This window comes from Mycena indigotica (assembly GCF_014461135.1).
Source record: "Mycena indigotica strain 171206Taipei chromosome Unknown Mind.scaff0002, whole genome shotgun sequence".
NCBI lineage: Eukaryota > Fungi > Basidiomycota > Agaricomycetes > Agaricales > Mycenaceae > Mycena > Mycena indigotica.
Genome location: NW_023503001.1, coordinates 5,706,884 through 5,722,610, shown reverse-complemented (window position 1 = coordinate 5,722,610; position 15,727 = coordinate 5,706,884). Strand labels below are relative to the sequence as shown.

The 15,727-nt window shown below is 53.6% G+C and overlaps 4 protein-coding genes across 4 annotated transcripts; all 4 read right to left on the bottom strand.

Annotated features, from left to right (window-relative positions):
* Nucleotides 1-7,849: 7,849 nt before the first annotated feature.
* MIND_00281300 (uncharacterized protein) lies at nt 7,850-9,698 on the bottom strand (the record flags this gene model as incomplete). Its single annotated transcript, XM_037359683.1, has 3 exons — nt 7,850-9,317; nt 9,384-9,425; nt 9,475-9,698. 3 exons carry the CDS (start codon nt 9,696-9,698, stop codon nt 7,850-7,852), a joined length of 1,734 nt encoding a protein of 577 aa, XP_037224778.1.
* Nucleotides 9,699-10,402: 704 nt separating this feature from the next.
* Nucleotides 10,403-11,907, bottom strand: MIND_00281200 (F-box domain-containing protein; the record flags this gene model as incomplete). The annotated part of the gene is made up of 2 exons (XM_037359682.1): nt 11,885-11,907; nt 10,403-11,828 (listed from the first exon to the last, which is right to left on the bottom strand). The coding sequence occupies exons 1-2, from the start codon at nt 11,893-11,895 to the stop codon at nt 10,403-10,405; spliced, it is 1,437 nt and encodes a 478-aa protein (XP_037224777.1). The 5' UTR covers nt 11,896-11,907.
* A 157-nt stretch (nt 11,908-12,064) lies between these two features.
* Nucleotides 12,065-13,624, bottom strand: MIND_00281100 (F-box domain-containing protein; the record flags this gene model as incomplete). The annotated part of the gene is made up of 2 exons (XM_037359681.1): nt 12,065-13,544; nt 13,605-13,624. The coding sequence occupies 2 exons, from the start codon at nt 13,622-13,624 to the stop codon at nt 12,065-12,067; spliced, it is 1,500 nt and encodes a 499-aa protein (XP_037224776.1).
* A 668-nt stretch (nt 13,625-14,292) lies between these two features.
* Nucleotides 14,293-15,145, bottom strand: MIND_00281000 (Cytoplasmic protein; the record flags this gene model as incomplete). The annotated part of the gene is made up of 2 exons (XM_037359680.1): nt 14,293-14,324; nt 14,380-15,145. 2 exons carry the CDS (start codon nt 15,143-15,145, stop codon nt 14,293-14,295), a joined length of 798 nt encoding a protein of 265 aa, XP_037224775.1.
* Nucleotides 15,146-15,727: the final 582 nt, after the last annotated feature.

The window sequence follows — 15,727 nt, the reverse complement described above, 5'->3', positions numbered from 1 at the left end:
AATATCTGTAAGATATTCCAAATTAATAAAATACATAATCAATGACTTATATTGATAAATTCAATACTTCAACATGATAAAATCCTGAACAATAAAATAAAATAGATAAATTAGCTATTGGCTGCCAAGTAGTACAAAATTAGTACTGGCCTATAATAACATTATTATTGTAAGGGCAACCCTGGAGACTCCGACGAAAGCCTAGCAGGGGAGGATCCAAAGCGTGAATAAAAGCTACGGAAACACACGGAGGGACCGACCTAGCAGGGAGGATCCAAAGAGAAGAAACTCTAAGTGTAAGGGCAACCTCGCGAGGCTCGAAATCAGAGTCCTGAGCAGAGGGGGAATCCTTAGTGAACTACTACAACAGGAAGGGACGCTACAGACTCACCTGAGCAGAGGGGGAATCCTTAGAGAACAAGCCAAGGAGCCCTCTGCCCAGGTGCACTACTATATACTAGTGACCGGAGTAATGATAGAGTGACTGCGTAGCGACGGATGACGGGTTGGAGAAGTCAGGTGTCGCTAATGGACCCTAGGTGAGTGTCGAGTAGCCCTCGAAGCTCCAGAGAGGCAGGTTTGGGACTGTGATGCCAAGGGAGGGGCCCAGGCATCCCTAGAAGGCCCAAGAAGGGCTTCGGGAGGTCCAGGCTGCCTCTGGGCGTCTCCGCTTGTGACCGTGACGTGACAACCGGAATCGGAATCGGAATCGGAATCGGAATCGACTCCGGGTGTGTGACCGTGACGTGACGGCCGGAAACGGAGAGGGAAGGCGTGGAGCGGAAAGGGAAGGAGTCTGGTCTAGCCCAAGGGCCGGGGAGTGTCGAAGAGGACCAATGGGAATGGCGGCCAGCCATGACCACTGGAGGGTAGCGACAGGGGTCACTCGGAGACGTCCCCGGACGTCTCCAGAGAGGTGGAGGTGTGAGGGCGTGCAGCCTGGGGCGCTGCAGTAGGCACGAGCCTTAACGGCAATAGGCCTCACCCAGGGGAAGACCCGATGACGGGGGCCGTGGTGGCGGAGTAGAGAGCGGAGCCATGGCAAAGCTCAGCCATCCGAACGTAAGCCCGAATGCTGACATAGGTTGGGGACACCCAAGAGGTCCAGCGGATAGAGATGGTAGGGAGACCTTGATAAGTAACAGCCCAGAGAGGCTAGAAGGCCATAAGCTCAAGGTCTCGGAGGGAAGTGGTGCATCCACATCCGGAGAGGTCTCCGATGGCGTTAGTGATCCATGATGGTGATTCCGGATGGACTTCCGGAGGGGAGTGGCCAGGGAAGTCGAAGACTCGGGATCACTGGATGTGGGATGTGGTGCAGGCAGTGGAGGGAGGGAGAGTGTTAGGGTGCGGAGATGCGGAGACACGAGCGGAGACGCGGCGCTTGATGGGATCAAGTGACGGCATCAGGGGTTCCCCTGACACTAAGGGTCCGCCTGCTAGTGTGCCAACTATATACTGGTCGTCCGTAACTGCCGACGTAGAGCGCAGAAGGCCTGAGCGGGCGACGCAGGCTCTGTCCCAAGGTGATCATTGGGAGGGTCTTGACGGATCGGTGATTGTGCGGGCGAAGGAGGCTGTGGACAATGGTCGGGGTGGGTCGGAGCATCCGAGGGGGGCGCCGGTCGGATGCGCCTCGGATATGTTCGGAGGGTCCGAAGGAGGCCGAAGCAGGGGTTCCCCTGACATCACCCCCCCCTTTGAATGCGGCGTCCCGATGCATAGTTCGAAAGGGCAAGGAGTCGAAGGTTGCTGAGGCAATGTGCCGTGGTTTACCCGGGTACCTCCGATAGAAGTCCGCAATCTTGTCTGGCGCAAAGACACGGTTGAACTGAACCCACGAGTCGTGTGAAGCATCGTAGCCTTTCCACCTGACGAAATAGTTAAGACGCTTATACCTTATCCTGGCATCCAAGATTTCCTCGACTTCCCATTCGGGGACTCTGTCCTCTAGCTCAGGGGGCGGTTCGTGAATCGTCGTAGCTGGGTCGTCCATTGAAAGGGTCGTCCTGAGTGGGCTCGAGCTTAATAACGGGGAAGATGGGGTGGAGCTTGGAGTAACGCGGGGGGAGGTCGAGCTTGTAGGCACCTTTGCTAACCTCTGCGAGCACCTTGAACGGTCCGAGGCGCTTGTAGGAGAACTTCTCGGAGGGCTGAGTCGTTCTGATGTCAGAAGCGTCCAGCAAAACCTTATCACCAACTTGAATATTCGGAGTGTCCGAACATTTCTGATCGTAGTACTGTTTATACTTGTCTTTGGCTTTAACGAGCGCGGCCTTTGCCTCGGAGACGCCGTTAGCTATCCGATCGCAAAACTCGTTCACCGACTCCAACTCTGAGTGGGCGCCTGGCTCGAAACCCATTCGGGGGAGCCGACCAGTGTCCGTCATAAAGGGTACCTGTTGAGTGGAGGAGTGAACGTGGTTGTTATAGGCGAACTCAGCGGCAGGGATAAGCTCGTCCCAGTCGTCTTGTTGGTAGTTGGTGAAGATCCGGATGTACTGCTCGAGCTCTTGGTTAACGCGTTCGGTTTGTCCGTCGGTTTGCGGGTGGTAAGCCGTAGAGGTAGCCGGTTTGACGCCAATTAAGCGCCAGAGTTTGCGCGTGAGGTCAGCGATGAACTGCGAACCATGGTCCAAAATGTACTTCTTGGGGGTTCCATGGTGCCTCCAGACATTCCGATAGTACAACCGGGCGGCTCCGACCGCGTCTATTGTCGTATGGCACTCAGTGAAGTGAGCACGTTTGCCAAGAGCGTCGACGACTACCATGACGGCGTCGTACCCATGAACGATGAAGTCCACTGTGACGGTGTGCCAGCGTTCGGGGGGGACTTCGGTCGGGTGTAGCTCTCCATGCGGGAGCCTTCGGAGGGCCTTCATGCAGCAGCACAAGTCGCAGGTCGCGATGTAGCGTCCGATATGGCAGGACATCTGTGGCCACCAGTAGTTGCATGAAACCAGCTCTAGGGTTTTGAACCGCCCGGCGTGTCCGGCGATGTCAGGAACAGAGCCGGCCCGGGCCCACGTGACGGTCTCCTGCCAGTCTGACAAGTGTGGGAAAGATGGTTCAACCCCCATAGCTGGGTGGTCGGCAACCAGGCAGCGTAGATGGTGCCACTGCTGCAATAGAGAGCAGGGTAGGGACAGCTCGGGGCGACTCGAGACGCCCCGCTGTCACGTTGTGTGACAGCGGTGTCACAGGATACGAGTAGTCGTCTAGAGTGTCCTACCCCTGCTGAAGGGAACGAGTCCATAGCCAAAGAGTGCTGCCTAGTAGAGTTGGTGCCCAAGGCATAGGCCGGGCCAGTTGAACAAGCCGTTCGGGCGGGGCGTGACGTAACGCGGTCACGCCCGACGGTTCGGGGGTTCGAGGGGAGTCGCCCCGCAGCAGGGGCTGCGGGCCCGAGACCCCTAGAGCGCTTGAGAAGGGTTGCCAGTCCAAGGGGCGACATATCTCCTTTCCTGGAGAAACGAGTCGCTGTGGCTCCTAGACACCGCGTGACGGCGCGGTGTGACGCGTGACATGCGGGCCCGATCAGGCCCGCACCCTCCCATCGCCCCGTACCAGGGGAACCCAGAGCTTGAGGCCAGAGAGCAAGAAGAAGTGGCTAGGACAAGGGTGAACATAAGAGACAAGAGCCTGAGCTGTCCAGCCCAACCAAGGGCTCAGGTCAATGAGGCAAGCTAGCCCGGAGTGTTGGAAGTCGTCTAGACGCCCCTTTCCTGGGGTATGGTCGCAGCAACCCCGCTCTAGGGGACCAGGCCAGAGTAGGGTTCAAAGGAAGAGACTTCAATGCTAAACCTAAGGTACAGGAGTAATACTGTAGTCTTTATATACTGTGGGCGCTAGGGGCCGATCGGGCCCGCTGAGGGTCGATCAGAAGGGAGCAGGGGATGTCTCTGGTCGTCCCTGGTCGCTCCGCTAGGAGCCCAGGGACCATTCCTCTGGAAAGGAGCCATGCCAAAGTCGACACTAAGGAGTGTTTGGCAATGCAACAGTAAGGAGCTCCCTCCTGATCCCTGTGGTTGTCTGGGGCCGATTGGGCCCGCTGTCAAGGGCGTCCGGCGGCGCATCATGATCCCTGATGGCGGGTCATGATGGCTTGATGGCTGACTAAAGCGTGATCCGTGATTATGTCCCTTCTCTGGGATATTAGTGTTGTTGCTCAGTGCTTTGAGCTTGTGAATATATGAGGGCTTGTCAAGCCCTAGGGCTCTAAGGGTGGTGAGGGCCCGTCGGGCCGTATAGGGCCCGACGGCGCGACCCGAACCGTCACAGGCGACTCACATATCGTGGCAGAGCTCGATGATGCGCCTCCTTAGGTCCTTGTCTTTGGGGACTACGACCTTGCCGCAGAAGTACAAGAGATTGCCCGAGACGGCCCACTCGTCCGAACGTGATGAGCGGGGGCCCCGAACTTGACCTCGGACCTTTAAGAGTTGCCGGGCCGCAAGCGCGATGGGCTCCTCTAGGTCAGGCTCACCGGATAGCGCTTCCTTAATGTCGCGGACAAGTTCGGACCTAGGCCCAGAGACAGTGACGGCCTCAAGCGCGCGAACGTGGAAAAGCTCAGGGCGCAAGAGGGTGACGTCCGAGTTGTTTTCGGAGATGCCGTGGTCAGGCCGGCGGGAGAGAGCATCGGGGCGGCCCATCTGGCGACCTAGGACGTGGTGCAGCGTGAAGTCAAACCTAGAAAGGTACAACGACCATCGGGCTTGCCGACGGTCAAGGTGCTGTGCCTTTCGGAAATACTCCAAATTCTTATGGTTAGTCCAGATCTTGACCGGATGCGCGGCGCCCTCGAGGAAATGCCGATACTCCTCAAGTGCGCGGATGATCGCGAGCATCTCCTTGTCGTGAATCTCGTAGTTGTGCTGGACATCATTTAAGCTTTTGGAATAGAACGCTACAGGGTGCCACTTCCTGTCCGGGGCAGATTGTTGTGAAAGAACCGCCCCCGTCGCATAATCTGAGCTGTCTGCTTCAAGTCGGAAAGGCCGAGAGTCATCCGAGATCGCTAAGACGACCGCGTCTTTGATAGCTTGAAAGGCGGCGGCTTCGGCGTCTCCCCAGGCCCATTTCTGGTCTTTCTTGGTGAGCGCAAAGAGAGGCTGCGCAAGGGCCGAGAAATCCCGAATGAACCTGCAGTCGAAATTAGCAAACCCCAGAAACTGCTGGACGTCCTTCTTGTTTTCGGGCGGAGGCCATGCAGAGACTCCAGCGACCTTAACGGGATCCATTTCGACGTGGTTGTGAGAGATGATAACCCCCAGGTACTCGATCGACGATTTCTCGAAGTCGCACTTCTCCTTGCAAAGGTACAGCTTGTGCATTTGGAGTCTCCGAAGGACTTCGCGGACGATCTCGCGGTGCTTACGGAGGTCCGAATGTGCAATAAGGATATCGTCAAGGTAGATCATAACGTCTCCTGAAAGAATGAGATCATGGAAAATGTCATTCATCATCATTTGGAAAGTCGCGGGGGAGTTTGTCAGGCCAAAATACATCACCAAAGGTTCGAACAACCCTCGGTTAGTCCGAAATGCCGCCTTCCACTCGTCTCCTTCTTTAATCCGGACGTTATTGAAGCCCCAACGAACATCGAGTTTAGTGAAATAACGGGCACCCTTGAGCCTGTTGATAAGGTCATTAATCAACAGGAGGGGGTACCGGTTCTTAATCATCATTGCGTTGAGGGCACGGTAGTCCTGGACAAACCGAAGTCCTCCGTCCTTTTTCTTAACGAAGAAGATGGGGGAAGCCATCAGAGATTTCGAAGGGCGGATATGGCCGGTGGCAAGTCCCTCCTTGATGAACTTGTCAAGTTCGCGCTGTTCGAGGGGGGAGATCGGATACACCTTGCAATCAGCGGGCTTCGCGTCGGGAACGAGTTCGATAGCGTGGTCCTAAGCCCTCCGCTCTGGTAACGTGTTGAAGGACTCCTTGTCAAAGACGTCTTGGAACTCCTTGGCCCAGTCCGGAATTTCCAAAGGCGGGGGGGCCGAAGTTACGGGCGAAGGCCTCTGCAAGGCGTTGGGACACGGTGCTCCCAGCGCGAATCTCCTTGATTGGGCGAAAGGAGGTGTAGAAGATGCGGTCACCGTCTTCAAGATGCTCATCGTCGTCGAGATCTAGTGAGGGACTCGGAGGGTCCAAAGTAGCTCCGAGTTCGTCGTCAGCATCGTCTGGACTGGCAATATTGATAGTGCAAACAGTGGGGAAGGCGCCCGAGAGCAAACACGATTTGAGGAGTCGGAGGCGCCGAACCTCAGCGCTCGCTCGGTCCGTTCCTCGTCATGGCAAGTGGAGCAGCTTCGGGGGCAGCGACTCATTTTCACCTCTTTCGTTTCCCAGTTGATCTCGGGGTTGTGTTTCTTGAGCCAGGAGTATCCGAGTATCAAATCCTGTTTCCCAAGGTGGGTTACAGCCAGCTGAACGCGTTCGGTGTCAGCCCGTCCTCCGCCGACTACAACCATCTTGCAGCGCGTGTCCCACCAGACCAAGTCTACCCACGGCCATTCACCGGCCTTAAGGAGCACGACGCTCGACCTGGGCACCAGGCCGAGTCTACCCCACTTCCGGCCCAAGGCCAGCCGTTCGTCCCCATCGACAGCGCGCCCGGACGTCCGTGCAAGCATGCTGGCCTATTGCGCTCGGCTTCAGCTGATGTGGATGTGGGCGGACACAACTCACCGGCCACCCCCGCCCCCTCGCTATTCTCGCCATCATTCAGCGCAGTCCATTGGGCTGGTAAGCTCAGTGTCGGAAGGAGATGTCTGGTTGTGTGTCAGGGAAAACGACCAGAGGGAGATGGTGGGGGTTGCAGAAAGAGAAGTGGTGGGGTGTTGTCACATTGATTGCCACCGTGATGGCCTGCATGATCTTACCTACAGGTTCATGTTTCTTGTATCCTACAGGTTCCTGTCTCCTACAGGTTATGGGAACCTACAGGTTACAGGAACCTACAGGTTACAGGAACCTACAGGTTACAGAAACCTGCAGGGTTACAGAAACCTGCAGGGTTACAGAAACCTGCAGGTTACAATGCCCATGGGTACGTGCACAGGATCAGAGTCGGTCTCAAATTTCCATGATAGAGGCAAGAAAATAGTTTATTCAGGGGTCCTGACCCTCTGAATAAATCTAAAGACTTTTGAGGTTTATTGGAGACCCAAATGGGGATTTCAGTCCGATGGGGTCCTGATGGAACCGCCGGCATCTTGGCAAAGGGGTTTATTCATGCAAAATCCATTAAATTTCCAAGTCACCCATTTTATATAATGATTATTCGGCTTTTTAGAGATCATTTTTTCTTTCCTCTTCCATATTACAAAACAGAAAAAGGTTCTTTGTGAATTTATATCACAAAGAGAAGTGCAGTGAAAACCACATAGAAAGGTCAACTTTAAATACCCTTTCAATTCTTTCTAAAATATATTCTTGTTTTACACTATTAAGAAAAACATGTTATATGTTCTGTCTATGGAAACATGTGTCAAAATGTGTTCAATCCATATTGGAATGGGAAGGAAGTTTTTATATTCTCCCTATATATAGTACCTAGTATCATTATATTTGGACCTTTATATGATATGGGTAAACCCTATTCTATATCCACACAAGAACAAATCTTACACACAAGTGGTTCCAGAGAGTGTACATTATTTATCTACATCGAAGACATGAGTATATTTTGCGCTGGTATCGATGGAGAAAGCAAAAGGAAGGAGAGTTAGTTGAGTGGGTTAAACTAGAGATACAGCTAAAATGAGAGTTGTTACAGAATCAGTGATCATCATCATGATGCGAAACCAGAACCGCGAAAGTAAAGAAAGAAAGAAAGGCTTCACATAAACGCCACCTCCGTCATCCGCCGCGTCTCGTCGTCCTCGATTTTGCTCGTTTGGAACACGATGCTAGCCCCGTTGTGTATTGTGGGATTGATGCTTGACCGCCGCGACTGCTGTTGCGCAAACTCGACGGGAAGTGTGGGCGATGGCGGGAGGAGGGAAGGATCGAAAGAACTGGGGGCACCAGCCGCGGACTTGCGTCTGGTGGCGGTAGAGTTGGCCCGCCCAAGGCCGACCGAGCGCCGGAAACTGAGCAACAGACTTTTCCTCCGCTCTCCACCAGCAACCTCGTCAGGCGCTGTCCCGCGTCGTTTGGGTGGAGGCACGAGTGCCAGCGTTGGCGTGGCTGTGCTGAGTGCCACAATTTGCGCATCAGGCTCGGGACTCTCCGTCCGGATGACGGAAAACGGGTCTTCGTGCTCTTCAGCAGGTGTTTCGACGATAACCTGGAAGGCGCGATGCTCAGGCTCGATTTCGATCGTGCTATTGCGGACGTTAACGCTGCGCATCCGACCAAAAGCACCATTGTCCGCGTTGCTGCTTGCCGACTCTGAAGCAGTGTCTGGCATAAGGGAGGGAACACCCAGACTTGACTCGCCGCTCTCTGAAGCATATCCGCCGTCCATACGAGGCAGACTTGTTTCTCGTGTTGGGACATCACGAAGTAGTGGTGATGGCGGTAGAGGCAGGAACTCCGGAGACACAGGGGTAAACCCCGCATCCACAAGTGGGGTTGGCGCAAATGCAGATATGAGGGATGAAAAGGGGGATTCGACGACAGGGGAAGGCGACGGTGGAAGGGGGAGCTGAGTCGGGTCAGGTGGAAAGTCTGACCATGCTTGGAGCAGCGGTGGAGACAGATTGCGGCCACGGGAAAGATTCAGTGTTGGAGGGGGTGCCCTTGGGACTTTTGTCGGCGTCATACTCGCCTCGTCGATAGATTTCTCGTCGGGGGACGGTTGCGGAGTTTCGACCTCGACAACCGCTTCCAGGCTCATGGGAAAAGACTCCTTCAACGGTGAGGCAGCGGGCGAATTCCCCCCAAATCGGAACTCCGTCAAGCGCGCTTTGACATCTGCCTCCCGGTCGTCTTTCGAGGTCCGGTTCTTGGCCTCCCATTGATCTTTAATGCGTGCTGCCTCTGTTGGCTGTCGAGCCAGCGTTGATCGTGGTTCAGGCTCCGGTGAAGCGACTACGGCAATCTGTTTGTCCTGTTGGGCTTCCTGGACACTGAGAGGCAGGGCAGGTAGCAGCCCTCGCTCGCGTAAAGCCGCATTGCGTGCTGCAGTGTCGACAGCAAAAGAGCGCTTCCTTGCTGGCGGCGGTGAAGTCGAACGCGGCCGACTACGGGTAAATTTGGTCGTGAGTTTCCTCAATAGGGTGGTGCGGGGCTGAGGTTGGGGCGGCGGGGCCATTAGAGGACGGGCACGAGGGGGAGGAGGATCTTTTCGCTTGGATGTCGACCTAAACCAAATTGCGGTTAGCACGGTAGTAGGCTAAAGGTAAAAGGCTGCGTGCGGAGCAACGAACCCTGGCGGTGGGCGGTAAGCCGGATCTTGGTCTTCAGACGTCCTGAATGAAGTTGGCAATGATGCCGTTGCGGTAGGCATTTGCAACTCACCGAGAAAGCAGTTTTTTGCTTAGTATGGCAACGTCCAGCACGGGGTCTGGCTGCTGGTTCCGCCGTCCAAGCAGACTGGGAAGGCCGAATGCTTTTCTGCGTGTCGAATTGCCCCCGATCGAGGGTGGGCTGGAGGTGCTAACGCGGTTGACTAACTTGAAGGAGCGGATGCTTGTTCCAGCGCGCGCAGCAAATGGACGGACTGGAGGGTGGAAGTCAGCCATGGTGGTGAGCAGAGAAGAAGCATCAAGACGGCCGACGCAACAGAAAATGACGGACCTGGCGCTTCGCTTGGCGAACCTGGGGAAAAAGAGGGGGTAATATATTCTATCCAGGCAAATGTCACATCAACTAGTCACGGTATCAGCAGGTCAACAGGCTAAGTCATATGCTATTGCCCGAGTACAAACGCGGAGGAAGCTCAATGAGGACCTGTGAGCGGAATCTAGTGGAATCCGCTCTCTATCCTGGTGGAGCTGGCGGAAAGGTCGCTACTTGTGACTACCTAGAAGTTTTCATACGTCATGATACGATCGAAAAGTGATCGCCGGCGGCAGAAAAAAATTTGGAAAAATTAGCCCCTTTTTGGCCACATGAGAAATATGCCCCCTAGGAGTCTAGGACGACCAAATCTTGGACTGTTTAGAAATTAGGAGGATCATGGAAGAAAATTCTTCTTCACGACTCCATGGTATACGAACAGATACGAACGGAGGTTTTGCGATTTCAAAGCCCAGCACTTAGGCAAGATCAATTATTCGGTCGCTCTCCAATGGACCGTCCGTACGATGCATCAAATATGAGCGCAAGGGCCACACATGCAAATAAAGCATACTTGTAAAGATGACTGATAAAGGAAGTCTATCGAGTTCCGGGTATAAGTACAACAGGCTCCAGCACATTAAAGTTTAATAACAGCGGTCTACGCCTACCACCAGCCCATGTCGTATGACCTTACGAACTCGACGCCATGGTCGTGCAATGCCTCTATAGACTTCTTGGAGAAGACAGGCAACGCCCCCTCGATCCACAGCGACTGCAGAACAGGGTAATGGTGGGCCGCAAACATGAGCAGGCGACGCTCCCCATCGTACCCGTCATCCATGTAACCTCTTAAAGCAAGGGCCCGCAGGTTGGGGAGCGAAGGGAGCGGGAGATGCGGCGCAAGCTGCCACGTGCTCGGAATGAGCGCGAGGGACTTGACGAGATGGTTGTTGGCAGAATGGTAGGAGTCAAAAAGTTGGAGGTCGAGATCGACGAGGCTTTCGCCATGTGACGAGTTGAGGAATGCGAGCAGCGAGATCGTGGAGGTGACATCAAAGTCGGGAACGTTGGAGATGCTGGGCAAACCCAGCGCAAGGTGGGTCAGTGCCGCAGAAGAGCGGGTGAGCATCGCCGAAAGAGTGTCAAATGGCTCCCGCTGGTACTGCCAAATGGCTAGTCGTTTCAGAGATGGCGCGGTTGTGTTATTGAGGACTTCGGTGATATACATGTCGTTGCATTGGTCGAACGACAGCGAAAAGATGTGGCATTCTTCGACGGGCTTAAGCGACTCCAGATCACGGGCAAATAGTCCGGAAACGATGGCAAGGCGGGTGCCCGGAAGGAAATGCGGCATAACGAGTAGAACATCATCTACAACGCAATGCTTGAGCTCGCAGTTGTTGAGACGATTCCAAACAGGAACGAGAGAGGGCAGCCACTGTGGCCGAAGTTGGTCAACGAACCGCAAATCCTCCAAGGCGGTAAGTCCTTGAAGTAACTTGGGTATAGCTTCATCTTGCTCATCTGTCGACGCGATCCGTAGTCGTTTCAGCGCCGGAAAACCAGCCTTGTGCTCCAAGAAGCGCTGCATGAGGTTGTTGTCGAGTATGAGAATGGCAGATTCGAGCCGATCGGAGGAGGCCAGGAGGCGAGCAAAGATGTCGTAGGTTAATGTGGGTGCCGGACCGGGTATGAGCTCCAGCGTCAACGGGGCTTGAGCAGACCGCGACACCTGCAATTCTGTGCGATTGACTGCCCGCGAGTAGTTGGAATGCGTCGAAGTCTTTTCGATGTCGTCCGCTATCCAATCTCGGCAGTTAATGTCGCGCCAGAAACGCGGGTCATGGACAGCTATTTCCCTCCACCGAACACACACTTTCGTCAACGCCCACACCGGATTTCTGCGGTTGAATGTGGAGAACCACGGGTCAACGAGATGGGAGAATATCTCGCTGAGGAGCTCGTCGGGCAGTCCCAGGATGTGTGGAACTTTGAGTTTGGGGAGAGATAGGCCGGCATGGAGATCATGGACGGGGCGGAAAACAGCCGCAATGAAGGATTTGCCGGAACATAGAACGGTCATCTCGAAACTGGAACGTTACTATTAGCGCGACAAACAATGGAGAGCGTCTGGACCCATTCTTACAGAGACGACATGGCGGTTGTTGGCAAGATTCAGTTGCCGGAAACTGACAGCGTGTCGTGTCTTGCATCATCGTTCGGGCAAGGGTCGGCAGTCGATGACGAGTGGTGATTTTAGTCATAGATTGGTAGATTCCTTATCTGATTCACAAACTGTCTATGTACCGATATATGTGACTACGAGCTACGATGCTTCCAGTAGCGAATCACTCTCACTATTCCAAGTGACTTGCAGACCCCGCGCCATCAAACGGTTCACCCGCTTTTCCGACTTCCCGTCCTGGCCCTCGACGGGAGGGCTGGCCATAATGACCTGCTCCAGAGTGGACCCCCGATAGCGATGGAGGGCTTCCAACATGTTGAGTGAAATAAGGTGGGGCGCGTACCAGAGTTCCAACCTTTGCAAACTAGGCACAACCACCGTCTTCTCCTGATTAGACTGGCTAGCTCGAGACTTGGTCCGCCGGGAAAACTCGCAAGCCACGTTGTCGAGATGGCTCCTAATGCAGAAACCGGCCAAGACTAGCACGGAAATGGTGCGGACAGAGGGCAGACGAAGTAACCGCATGACATCGACGAGTTTGTATGAAGCGGGGCAAAGTTGGAGAGTTTCAAGTGCACACCCACTGCGCTCGAAGAATGGCAAAAGTTCTAGGTCCCGGAGAGTGTCGCACGAAGCGTCAATCAAAAAGGAAGTCAGCAGTGGTGCAGCGCCGATCTTGCGGAGGACGGCAGTGGAGAAAGCAAAGCAGCAGTTGTAAAAGTCGAGTTGCGATATGGAGACGACGAATGGGGGCCTCAGTGTCGCGTCACTCTCCAGACCGCTGCATTTGAATAGGGAGAGTTGCGAACCAGGGCCCAGTACTGAGAGCACTGTGAGAGCGTTGTCCGCATCGCACTCCCAAAGATGGCAGATTCGAAGCTGGGAGAATGTAATCATATGGAAGAGGGGATGCTTGAATAGCATGGTAGAGTCATCATACACTGTCAACTCTCGAAGCTGAGGGAATGATGTGTATTCTGGGTCTGCAAGATAACCCTGCAGTCGTTGCTCGTCTTCTGGTGGAATTTGGATGAAGTAGGTCCACTCAGAGACACTTAGTTCAAGTTTGTGGAGTCGGGGAAAGGGCCCGCGGGACAGGATTAGAGCCAGCCCTAGATGTGACAGGCTAAGTTGGGCGAACGCCCATTGGTGAGCTTGCTCCAAGGAAATCAGCAAAAAGTAGACTGCATCGTGGTCTTTCCAGACGCCCATCCGCACGTGCATGTCTCCCGCTTTGAGTATAGCTAGCTGTTTCCTGACCGTGTAGACAGGAGCCACCGTGCGATCGTTGTGGCACAGGTATGGGACGAATTCTCTCCACAATTTGGGGATTGCGACTGCGACATTGCGCCATCGACGACACACTCGGATGATGCTGTAGAGTGGGTGGTTTTTGGTGAAATAGATCGACGGCGGATTATCATGGACGGCGAACTCAAATATAATGGCAAGTAGCTCAGTAGGAAGGGCGCGCAGTGCGACACTTGGGGGAGCTGGGCTATCGGGTTCGAGTTTTTGAGGTGGAAATTCACTTCCAGTCGCGTTCGTACTGAGGAGGGTGTTATTCGAAGGTGCATCGTCCTCCTCCGAGTCATCTGAATTGTCAAAAGTATAGATATATCTGACGAGAATGCTCATAAGAAAAAGTGCACAGAGCAAAAGTAAAACGATTTAGACGCACTCTGAGCCTGTTGAGGGCATATTGGGATGTGGTGGCACAGAGGAAACTTTCGTGAGTGTGACGGTGAGGCCAGTTGCGTTTTTGAGTCACGACCTATTTTGTCATTGCTCATTGTTGACCCGAATGAGTCGTATGTGGGTCCAACTAAAGCATTCCACGAGTTTTCAGCTCCTGACACAAGGCCCTGTAGACGTCAGAGCTTACTGGATGGATTTGACCGTGAAATATTAATACGCCGCAGTATTCATGGGTTCCGGCGTATTCGAAAGAGGCAACTCTATTTGCTTGTCTCGGAGTGAGCATGTGTAATGTGTCATAGTAAAAAAGCGCGCACCTGATAAGCTTGAGCCATGAAGTTCGTTATGACAGAATCAAGTTATAAGCACTCCGTGTGGAGTGGGCTGGAGAACATGGAAGGTCCGAGTGAAAGCAATTGCAACAGAGCTGGGAGAAAGAGAGTTAGGTGTCACAGTGATGAGTAAAACTACCAGTATGATGCGAACAGTTCGCGGGCGGCCCCCTTTAAAAACAGCTATTATTTACTACTTGCTATCGTCCACTACTTCTTTCGTATCATACGGTATTGGCGGAGGTCAACTGGAGTACTGTTTGACCACATGCTTTGCGAGGAAGATGATAAAAGTCGTTGCAGGCAGGATTTTAGTAGGCTAAAAAGCACCACAGACTTTCAATCCCCCGAGTCCTTTGAAACCAAGACTTCTGAGAATTGTGTTGGTCGATTCCACCTTATCTATTAGAAAAGCGCAATACGCACCAATACCCCGAGACTTAAGGATGGCGATACATTCTTCCACATAGAGACGGTGACCATCCTCGATATTCAACAGTTCGAGTTCCAAGCCCGTGTCTGCAACGTCTGTTGCCAACAGCGCACATAGCAATATCGGGACCGCCTCCCCACCATCGACCTTGAACGCTTTCCATGATGCAGGCATGGAGAATACAAACTTGAGCCGCCCCATCGACGAGAAGTGGTGGTGGAAGTAGTACTTGAGGAAACGAACGTCCACAAGCCCCAAGGACGCGAGTCGTGGAAATACGCTCGTGAAGCGAACACAATGGTGAATATCATGGAAGGTCGCGTTGTTCAATTCCAGGGCGGAGATGTTTTTCATCGTTTGCGCCAATGCGCCTTGGACTTGTCTTTGTTCTTCTAGCGGCAGTTCGGTGAGATCCAGATTGCGCAACGACACATGCTCGACGAATGAGAACGGTTTAACTGGAAACTTGGACGCGATGGTCGTGACGAGTGTGTGAAGCTGGCGAGTTGATGTAATGTCGAGAGTGAGCCGTTTTGTGCAAAACAGAATACCAGCGGATGAAGTCGACGCAAACAACTCGAGGAATCGTTGCCAATTGGAGTCCGAGATCCGCACGTCCGAATAGAGCAAAAATTCGCTCCTTCGTGACCACCTCATGCAGACCAAACTGCACACTCCAAGAGCCTTCGAGTCGCCTTGGGCAGAGAGGTCGTCCATCACGCGCTCCCAGAGCTCAATCGGAAGTCGCGAAGGAGGCATTAGAGTAGTTCAAGTCAGCCTTTCGGAACTTGCTGTTATATGTTTTGCATGGCGGTAGTGATTCTCTTGAGTTCATGCCGTTCATTTCAGCGCTCAAAATGCAAGCTGTCGAGCGGCGTTGTGGGGTTTGGCGGCCAGGTGACCAGGTTTTTTTGTCCATGCTGGCACACTGTCGTACAGCTTCACTTCAATCTGCGCGCGACCTCTCCATCCGGCGCCCCCGGCTATGCTCCGCCCCATGTAACGTGGAATGCGACCGTTCCCAGCGCCGCGCTACTTTACGCAACGTAAATAGACGTGGGGTCCAAGTGGAGCTTGAGGGCCAAGACGAGCGGTAAAGCTGCCTCGACGTGAGAGATTTACATCGTTGACATTGTTGGTTGTGGTCAAGTTGGGAAAACATCACGTGCTTGATCGGTCTGGTAAGTAAGTACTACTCTACTCGTACTGAACGCTCACTGGCAATAAGTGGCACGGTAACGGTACACTGTACAGTACAGTATTTCCATCGCACATGACAAGTCATCAAGTTGAAATACTTGCGGATGAGTTCATTGACAGGAAAGATTTCGTTGCTGAAGC